At 31.3% G+C, this 11,254-nt stretch overlaps 1 protein-coding gene across 1 annotated transcript; it reads right to left on the reverse strand.

Moving 5' to 3' along the window:
- Positions 1-4,185: 4,185 nt before the first annotated feature.
- On the reverse strand, positions 4,186-7,767 carry LOC100791507 (indole-3-pyruvate monooxygenase YUCCA2). Its single transcript, XM_006583314.4, has 4 exons — positions 6,633-7,767; positions 5,508-5,756; positions 5,187-5,309; positions 4,186-4,756 (listed from the first exon to the last, which is right to left on the reverse strand). The coding sequence occupies exons 1-4, from the start codon at positions 7,332-7,334 to the stop codon at positions 4,547-4,549; spliced, it is 1,284 nt and encodes a 427-aa protein (XP_006583377.1). The 5' UTR covers positions 7,335-7,767; the 3' UTR covers positions 4,186-4,546.
- Positions 7,768-11,254: the final 3,487 nt, after the last annotated feature.

Genomic DNA, 11,254 nt, shown 5'->3' on the forward strand with positions numbered 1-11,254 from the left:
GTATCACTATATTAATACATATTCATATTTTCTGTAGCAAAAAAAAAAAAAAAACGAAGTCTTTAAACAAAATTTGATCATATATGAAAAGTACTTTTGAAAGTTTGAAATCAAAGTCATTGATTTCGTTATGTAACATTAAACTAAATACACTAAAATGCGTTTTGTATGCTTGTTTCAATGAAAGTATGAATTTTCAGCTTCAATCTGAAAAGTGTTTTTGACCTAAAAGCGCATACACATAATCATCTCAAGTTGTGAGTGTAATGTTTGTCTCAATCTTTAGTCCTTATGCCATCGCCGTCCCACCCTACCTTCATTACTATCACTACATTAACATTATCACTATCACAGTTCTTGGAATAGATAGAGTAAGACACTACATAATCAAATTCGCTATCCTTTTCTTTGAACATAAGAAATTTCACTGCATTAGTTTGAAGTTGGTTGTCACTTTAATGCCCCTATATATATGCAGTCAAGCCTAGAGAAATAAAAAAATTTGGATATATCTTTTTCTAGTAAGGAATCATATATATCATTCACAAAAAGCAATTTAGTTGCGCTATGGTCTAACAGGGAAAGATTTATAAGGTCTTAGTGGCGGTTGTGTGATTTGCTTTCATTTGATCTATATGGTTGCATAGAAATAACATTATTTTTAAACGCAATATTGCAAATGTGGAATATGTTATGAACCTTATAAAATTTAGGTTTTGGTTTTTAGATAATATCAAGTTGAAAGGGTTTTCTTTTTTCCTTTTACGAAGGGTCTATGAACCTTATACTTTGCACGAAAGTCTTATAGGCAGTATGAACCTTATACCCCTTTTAATATATGTTATTTTACTGATAAAAAAACAAAAAATAATTTAGTTTGAATTATAAATTTCCGAACGACATGAAGATACTAAAAGTTAGATATATTTATTCTTGAAAAATCTTAATCCGACTTAATTAATATCAAAATAAATATATATGCTAAATATTATTATACTAAAATAAAAAAATTAAGGAATCTGCTTGTTGGAAATGGCAGATATACAGTTCTATGACGAAGATCTTGGTCAGACCTTGATATCTAATTGTGGAACAAGATGTTGGGGTGCACCTGCAAGCATTATGATGCCTAAGTTAGTGTTTGAGAGAAAAGAGTGGAATGAGAATAAGATTAGAGTTGAGTTCATATACCCAGGTGCTTATTTATATGCTTGAATCTGGGCAACGAATTAGTTAGGCAGTTACTTACATATATATGTTTTTCAGTACAAATCTACATATCGGATAAAGTATTCTTTATATTTTTAATTAATATTTTTTTTCTTAAAAAAAGTGATGATATGATAAATATATAGGATTATAGGTCATATCCCAAAGCCTAAAATCAATTATTTTATGTAAAAAAATTATTTTTATTTATAAATAAAATTATTACCCAAATATATAGTAAACAAAGACCGTGAATAAATATATTAAAGTCTCTCAACATATAACCCTGCTATGATCAAACAATATATCCTACTAAAATGCTAGTAGGGCCAATCTATAAAAACCAAAAGAAAGATGTTAGTGGGGGAGAGGAAACGTGCTCAAATCCAAAAAGAGACGAGATGGATGCATTATCTTGAGGAATCATTGCTCATATGTTGGCTCTTTTCTTGCTTTGATATTATATGAACATAATATTTTTATTTTGATTATGATGAATAAGAAATCAATAATATGGGATATATGATAGGTTAAGGGACAAAAGAAGATAAAGATGGGAAAGAATTAAGGGGTTGTTAAGGATGGAATTAAGAAAAATTCATGGGGCAGGCAATAATTAGTAGGGAACACTTTTGGTGGTCCTGTTTTGGATTGTACCACTGGAAAAGGGAACCCTTGATGCTGATAGTCTGCAATGTTTGTGTGCAGTGCAGGCTGCAAGCTAAGGTTGGAACTTACTCACTGCTTATGAGTATTCGTCTTCTTTCAAAGGCTTAAGATTCTGTGTATAATAAGCTTACCAACACTCTTACTCGGTCGGAATAAAACACACCAACATATCTTTATCTTAATACCGTAACTAACTTTCTCCTTTATATATAGCTAAATTTGTCATTTTCAATTAAAATCTAAATCATTTGCGGTTTATCTCTTTTCTAGAAATATTTTTGTACCAGCTAGCAAGGGGTTTTGTCTAAACAATAAATTAATTAAGTCCTCTATACTATGTATAACTAGTGTACGTTACTTGCATTATATGTCTGTCTGTGTTATATTTAAAAAAAAAAACTTTTAATAATAAGGAATAGTCAAAAGTACATGATCGATCGCAATAAGAAGATAGTCAAGCTCACGACCACAGATAGTTTTAAGATTTATTCAGCAAAAAAAAAAAAGATGGTTTAGAGATTTGAATCTTAAATTTTGTAGCCTGAGGAGGGCTTTGCCTAACTACTTACCACCCCGATTAGAGAATTAATCTTATAAATTTTTCTATAAGGATTTCCTGTCAAAGACCTAACAAATAATAATAATAATTATTATTATTATAAAAATTGACATAGTCAAGTAAGCTAATAATTGTTTAAAACTCAATAGTTGATTCAATAAGAAATATATTACATTTCTTCAAAAAAAATATTATATAAGTTATTAAATGAATCTTAAGTCTAACAACACTAATGTAACTTAATTTTTCTCTCTCACACAGCATATGTGTGTAATTTCTTTTAATCACTACACTCTCTAAAGTTTATAGATGAAAGTGAAAAATGTTCTAACAATGGTTTAAATTGTGGTTAATAACAACACCAAATTTTTTTTGGTTAATGTGCCTAAACCCACGAGTAAATCAAGCAATAAGGGATGAAGGAGTTTAGTGATTTAAAAAAACAAAGTATAGAGGCGTAGGTTGGCAACGTGCAGATAAGGAAGTAAAGTGGAATTTATCCTATATGTGTGTATCTTCATTTTTCATAAAATGAAGCTTAAAGTATTTTTTTTAATCAAAATGCATTAACAGGGTAAAAACATTATGTTATCATTCAATCATAAATGATTTTTTTTTTGCAATAATTACTTTAAAAATTATCATCTAGTATGTATAATTTCTGTAAGAAAAATTATATTGATATATAGTGTATAAAAAAAATAAATGTACATTAAAATATAAAAGAAACAGTCATTTTAAAAAACCGAATAAAAAATCATTTTAAAAATGATCTTGTTAAGTATAAATTTAAGAACTATATTTTTATTAATTTGAATAATATATAATTTTGCCCCTATATTTATTGAAAGGTCCACAGTATATATTTTTCTTAGTATTCGCATGAATATCTACATATTCATCAACTTAAAAAGTACAAATTATTTAGAAAAGGGTGTGAGTGATGAAGTTTCACAAAAAAAATTTGGTGATCGAAGTTTCATATTAATTAGCTAGGCATGCATTAATCAAGTGAGAATCTTAAAAGTAACAAGATCCATAAACATTTAACTAAAAAAAATACTTATGTTCACTAAGAATGGGGTCCAAATTATCACTAAAAAATTAATTCCAAGTGTCCCTTGAATTATATTTTCTTTTATCTTTGAATTGAAAGTTTATGCACACAGTATACATGTCCACTGGATTTAATTTTCAACCATATTAGCTTGCCATTCATTTATTATTAATAGATCGACGTGTTGGCATTGGCAGAGATCAATCAAAACTAAACCGTGGAAGACATTCTGTGGACTTTTAACAGCAAAATGTGGTCCGTTTTCCTGATAACGATGGAAAAGGCCTGGCAATGAAGATAACGATTAAAGTAATTTATTTTACAAGTAAAATATTGTGAAAAAAGTAACCTGCATAAGTCGTATAGATAATCAAAGGGCCACTTTCATCTTCATGGGAATTGGGACCTTTCCATAGTTTAATGGACTTTTCTTTTGATGCTATTGGATTTTTCTCTTTTTTGAATGCCTTTTTCCAATGTTCTCCATCAGATTAAGATTTTTTATGGTCCTGTGCTCCCAGCTAATTAATTACTAGCTAGATATATACAATGCATACATATAGCAAAGCTTGCAATTCTCTCATAAATAATTAGAACAAGGACAAATCGATGGATACATTACATAATTTCTATTGGCTCAAAAACTATAACAACAGCCCCTTTTCTCAAAAAAATCAACTAGCTAACTAGGTAGATAAGGCAATGTACAAAATATACAAATGTGTAACATGACAATATTCAGTTAATTTCAACCCAACCAAACTAAAAATACATATCAAATTGGTCGCCAACCCAATCTCCCAGTCTGGTGAAAATGGATTTATAGGAATCACACATTCTATACACACATATATATGCCCTCTCATTTTTGTTTTTTTTTTGTTTTTCCTTTTCTTTCTCAAACTCCTTTTTCCCTTTTGAGGCTGCTGCACCGAAATGGGAGAGAAATTGTTTGGTACAAAGCATTGTGTCAAATAAAAGGCACCACCAAGAGGCTTGGCCATACCTTTTTTTTTTCTAATCCTAAAACATTTGCATATATCTTTCCCACATCACGCAAGTGGACAAGGGAACTCCAAAACATGCGTGGCCTCAGCTTTCCAGCTATGTTCAATATCTTCAGCAATCCTCTTTGCATCAATAGATGCACCAAGCAGGCCACGTTTGGTGAAACCCACCGCATAGAGTCCATTTTCACCTTTCCATCCATTTGGGAATGGCTTCCGGGGAAACCCATCTTTCTCACTAAACATGTCACTGCCCTGCTCATAGTAAATTTCTAGCCCAATCAATATGCCAATTATAACATATATTCCATTATTAATACCATCAATGATGAGAGTAAACAAGCCAGTGTTGTCCAGCTTTTGCTGGAATCTCTCCTCTAAAAAAAATTATTAAACACAATTCTAAAAAATAAATGATATTTTAGAAATTCTAAGTAAATTAATTGGAGTTTAATTTTTATATATTGTTAGTATAAAAATTTTGGATGGTCAATTGATAAGAAATTATTGTGATATAAATTTTTAAATAATTACTGTAAAAGTAATAAATTTATAATTAGTTAATAGTGAAAATATTTTTATTGTGGACTATTTACTCAATTAATTAAATGAAAATTTACTTTTATTAGACAAAATACCAAAACAATACCAAATTAAGTTAGCAACAAAGAATTAAAGGAAGCACCTTTAACCAAGAGGGTACATTGCTTTTGTAACCAGTTGCTAGAATGATGGCATCAAAGTTCTCTACTTTTCCATCAACAAACTCCACCGCATTGCGTGCTAGTCGTTTAATTCCCCGGCAAACCTATACACATAATTGGACAAGGTCTAATGTTGGAAACAATGAAACAAAAAATGTCTTTTTTTTTTTCTTTGAAACCTTTGCCTTAGAGGAAAAAGCAATTTTAGTTGATTAAGACAAGAAAACAAGCTAGATAGCTATGATGAGAGCTCTTTTGGATTTGATTGGCACATACAAGAGTAATGTTATTATGTGTGTTACCTTAATTTTTCCATTTTTGATCTGAGTGAGTGTCCCAACATCCAAAACTGGTGTCTTTCCGTACAAGTTCTTGAGCTCTAGAGGACCAAGTTTTGGACGGCGAAGTCCAAATTGATCTGTGTCTCCAAGCATGAGATGTGACATTAGAAGCAAAAATTGATCCACAAAACGTATAGGGAACCACTTGAGCAAGAACATGGATAAACCAAAAGTTGATTTCCCTAGCATCTGTTGTGGCAAGATATGCACCTGCAAAATGAAGAGAAAAAGAAAAGATCTCAATATCACATTAAAAATTAAAAAGTGGGGTGGAAAGGTGATAGCTTAAGAAACTTTTTAGGAAATTGTAGACACCAGGGTGGAGACTAATGACAATAATCTTTTCATGCTTCCAGTGTTGTGTCTGTGAATACTGACACACAGTGGTTGTGTGCAGACAAAAAAGATTGATCTCGAACTCAAAGGACATATTATTCTAAGGTTTTGGGATGCTGACCTTGTTGCGCATGCAAACGAGTTACAATGAATGAAGTGAGAGAGAACAATGACACAAACTCTTTTGAGAGTGCTAGTTATTGCAAAATATAGTATAGTATGTTAGCAGGCTGTGTTCACTCTCCAGTTTCCAGCTTTGTCAAAAAAACATGGGCCTTAGATCAATTGGTCTATCAGAATTGACTATCAGAGCACTATGACGATTTAGACAGGAACATATTTACATTATTATTTCTATATATTTTTCTATATTTCATCTCAAACTAAGATTTTTTTTCTTTAGAGTTGGGCTTTGATACCCTTAATAAAATGTAAGGGTGTTGGTACTAAACCAATAGTTAAATGAGTTTGAGTGCATCAAGAAAGAGAAAGGAAGAGAGAAAGAGAATTTCTCAATAACAGTACCAAAACTCTTAAATTTTGGAGTGCAGCATAAAATTTCTCTATTTCAGTACAGAAAACTCACTATACTTTTTATGTGTATAAACATTTCAATTATATTAATTACTATTAATATCTAGTTAAGAATGGTGGAAGATCTTTAGCATGTTTCATATAATGAGTTGTTTAAGTGCATGTTTAGTTTACCAAAAAAAATTAAAGCAATTATTTTTTCAGAAGTGAACTCACCGTATCTCGAACCACTAGGGAAGGGCGAGCATTGTGGTTGCAGAGATCCAAACAAACCTCCATGCCTGAATTCCCACAACCAACCACCAAAACATTCTTCCCACAAAACTTGTTTCCACTCTTATACTTGCAAGTGTGTACAATCTGCCCTTCAAACTCTCCCATCCCTTCAATTTGAGGCACTACTTCCTCAGCGCACTCTCCAGTAGCAACTATAAGCCATTGGCAAACATATTCTGCTGTGTCCTCTTTCTTGAGTACTCCTTGAGTCTTGACCCTCCAATGATGACACACATGATCAAATTCAGCACTGACCACAGTCTGGCTGAAGACAGGTTTTATGTCAAAGTGGTCAGCATAGGCCTTAAGGTAGGCCAAGAATTGCTGTTTTGTGGGATAAGAAGGCAAGTTTTTGGGGAATGGCATGAGAGGGAGCTGGCAGAATTGCTTTGGGAGATGAAGCCTGAGGCGGTCATAAGTCTTGAACTGCCACATTGAAGCTAAGCATTGAGCTCTTTCAAGGACTAGGCTTGGAATGCCTTTCTGTTTAAGGCAAGCTGCTGCAGCTAGCCCTGAGGGACCAGCTCCCACTATAACTGGTCCAGGAACAAATATAGGGCTTGCCATTTTACTCATCTTTATCTGGTGCTGGTGATAACAATCATGGACACTTTTTCCTTCTAGTTCCTTCAAGTAGTCCATGAAGAACAACCAGAAAAAAAAATGGTGGAGAGTTTGGAGGGTATAAGGTAGATTATTTCAAGACTTTGAAGCCTAGCTACTAAGGTTTAGGTGGTGCTGAAGTTATATATATCAAAGTGAAAAAAACCATAAAAGAAACTCAACTCCTTTAATCACCAACTCTCCCCTCCTATAAAGAATTGAGCTGATGAGATGAGAAGATGATGGATGGTTTGATGTTATGAAGAATATTGGATTTTGGAAATAGGGTATATTATGAAGGTCTAATTTGCTTCAGCAAACTGAGGGTACTGAGAGTTTGAAGTTTGGTTTTGTTTCATTGGAGGAGAAAGCGGGAAGCAAGAGAGTCTCATACGGAGCAACTCTACTTATGGACAGAAAGAAAGTAGAGGAATAAAGGTTGTTATTCACAAGGGATTTGTACTGGGGTATAGTGGGTTAAATATATGTACATATATATATATATGAAATGGTCAGTAGTGCTCATGAGTGTGTTAAAGGGGTTTGGTTATGTAGGACATCTTTATACCCAAGAATATTTTATTTTCTTTAAAAAAAAAACTCACTAGGGGGAGAGCAAATATGCTAGCTATAAAGACAAGTATCAGCACTCAGAGATCCTATTGATGGTTGTAGAATAGTACTTTCAACTAAATACATAAAAAGTGGACATGACACGTAGAAGGCCAGTCAATTCCAAGTATGATTTTTTGGGATGTTTTGTAGTAGTTGGGTCCATAAACAGTTATGGACTGCTTGATTTAATTAAAGGATCTCACGGCTATTAGTCATGAATCATGATGGACATATTAGCAAATATAGCTTAAGCATATATATAAACATTGAGGTAAAACAAAAGCAAAAGAAGTAGCCACATATCACTTCAGACTCACTAGTTAATTAGTATTATTATTTTATATTTAATTACCATGAGCTGGTCTGATAACTTCATTAAAAATTGCTTTACTATAAAATATTATTTCTACTTCGGATGCAGTAGGTGTATGCTTTTAAAAGCAGCAGTAAAATAATCCTTTTGGAAATTACCATGTCAACACAATTTTAGATCGTGTAATTCATCTTGCTCTCTTGATTAGTTGATTACTTACTATGCAGAATTCCTTCACCTTGTCCGTAATGAAGTTGTTGAAATTATGCAGTAGCCTGTCCAAGTCTTGAATTCTGGGTGAGTGACTTGGTATTTTGTTAGATTGTGCTTGAAAGCTGCTTCTTTGTCTAAATACCAAAGTCAATTTGAACTTTTGCGCTAGAACTTTATATCTCCTTAATTATATTTCTTGCATACTCTTTATTTCAACTTTTTCTATTTTAAAACATTAGCTCTCAACTCCAACTGGCCTAGCTTAGTTGTCATTTACTTTTAATCTCCAACTTGAACTTTATTTTAAGTTTGAGTCTTCTTTTTTTTATGTACAATGAAAGCGATAAGATTTAAATTTAGGACATCATGTAAATTACCTAAATTTTCTATCACTAGACTAAATCTAGTGAGTTATTTTAAATTTGAGCTTATGATATTATATATTTATATTCATTTATCTTCTAACTTGTGCTTTTTTTCTTGAGTCTCAAAAATCTAAGGTCTACAATATCTTCTTCATTTAGCAACCAATGTAGTACTTTTTATTTCTACTCATTCATTTGTAAAAAAAAAAAAAAATCATTTAAGGGGGAGATTTAGATCTTAGCATTTTTTTTAATTAATTAGGTTAAGTCGTGAAATAGGTTTAATTCCCAACAATAGCATCTAGTGTCCACTGTACATCGAACTTCTTTCAGGGAACAATTACAGCTCTCAATTCTGGTTTGAAAATGTTTAAAAACCAAAGTACTTAAATAATATCAATATTTTTATAACTAATTATAACTTAAACTTATTAATTTGGTTAAATTATATTTTAAATAGGTCATCTAATATATTTTGAGTTTTATTAAAATTAAAAATTTGGCGTTTTGGTTGATTATTAAATGAATGAATGAATGATACCCGTAATTATATGTTACCCCGTATTATTTTTTATTTAATTGAAAGAGCCAGACAAAGAAATAGAAAATATGACAAATTTAAATGAAAAAAAACTTTAAAATGAGTTTAATAAAATTAATTTTATCTCAAATTCAGTTTTATTAGAATAATTTATTTTAAATATACGTAATTATATTGATAAACATATTATACTTAAAAATTGACTCCATTAATTGTGCTTAAATTAAATAACTAGTTTATATTTGTTATTAATTAAATACCCTACAACAAATATATATTGATATATTACTTTGCCATATGGATCCGTAAATGCATGCCTAATAAATATTGTGACAATATGATACTTTGATTCCTTAATTTAGTTCTGTAAGAAATTGAAAATGTTAACTAGGTATAATTTTGACTCATAAAACACGAGGATAGTGATTTTGTTGTCAAATTACCATAAACGTTAACAAGTATTGTGAAAGGAGAAAATATCTTTGTTGATAAGAGCAGACATGGTAGATAAACCCGTCAGATCATTCTCCTTTAAATTTTCTATATTTGAATGTCTCTCAAAGTAATTGCAAAAGGGTATATACCTTTCCTACTGAAAAATTCTTGCATCAAAGTAAACTTACCTAGTCATTTACGGGTTCCTATTGGATGTAAAATGTGAATCAAACTCCACTATTCGTCCATACTTCATGATGACACTAAGTTGCCAAAGGATCCCATCCATATGTGCCCCCTAATCTTTTGGAGAATCTTTAGTTTATCATCATATAATATTCGATCTGTATTTTATATTTAAACAGAAAAATCAAACATAATAACTAAGGTATCTTAGTTCTTCCAAAGGTTCTTTCGTTCCATGAACACCCTTTTCAGGCGTGCACACAAAAGCTTTTTGATGATTTCCTCAGGTTAGATCGTTTATATATAAGATCTGTTCCTTTTTCAACAAAGAAATGATAACTACAGGAGCTGTATATCCAGTCAAATGACTCTCGTATATAAACCTGAAGCTTTATTTGAAGTTGGTATACATACATGCATATATATAAAATAAATTTTCAAAAAAATTATAAAATAATGTTTTGGGAAAAGCATTTGCATGAGTTATTGTATAAATGAATACTGATTATATTTTCATCAATAAGTTTTTGCTCATAAAAAAATCTATAAAAATATAATGATCCAACAAACATTAATTTCACGTATGTATATATATTATATATGCTAGAAATAAAATTTACTATTAAGAGTCAATTTAATCTCTAATTTTAAAGAAGTTTTTAAAAATTATATTTCATAGGAGAATGATCAACACTTAAATTTTGTCTTTAACTCCTTTTGCTTAAGCTGAACATAAGATATATTTATATATATATATATATATATATATGTTTTCTGGTAACAATTACGTACACAAAATTTTTGAAGAGAATTGATTCCAAATATGAAACAAAACACACCCCACATTGGCATTAGTATCTATCCGGCTGGCCCCTCAAAGATACATGTTTTTCTCTGCACTCCAGCTTTGAGGCAATGAGGTTTGTTGGCTGCCCCTATTTTCCATTGAATGCACTCCAGCTTTGAGGCAATGAGGTTTGTTGGCTGCCCCTATTTTCCATTGAAAGAAGCTTTGATTGGATGTTTCACATATATGTTACATGGTCAACTTATGAGTGTGTTAGAGACCTTAGTAGTATATATGAATTGTCATATAAGTAATTACTACTTATGCAACAGATTATAATGAGAAAGATTTTAGGCCATTGTTGGTGGACATCATCACGTTTGAGTCTGACAAATGATTCTAGCTAGGTACGTAGAGCAATGTGCATCCTTAGATCAAGCCTAGTCCTTTCCTCCTCCTGTATAAAAGAATCGACCTCTTTGCGATAGCATGATGCCAGCATCT

Source organism: Glycine max, chromosome 7 (assembly GCF_000004515.6).
Source record: "Glycine max cultivar Williams 82 chromosome 7, Glycine_max_v4.0, whole genome shotgun sequence".
Lineage (NCBI taxonomy): Eukaryota > Viridiplantae > Streptophyta > Magnoliopsida > Fabales > Fabaceae > Glycine > Glycine max.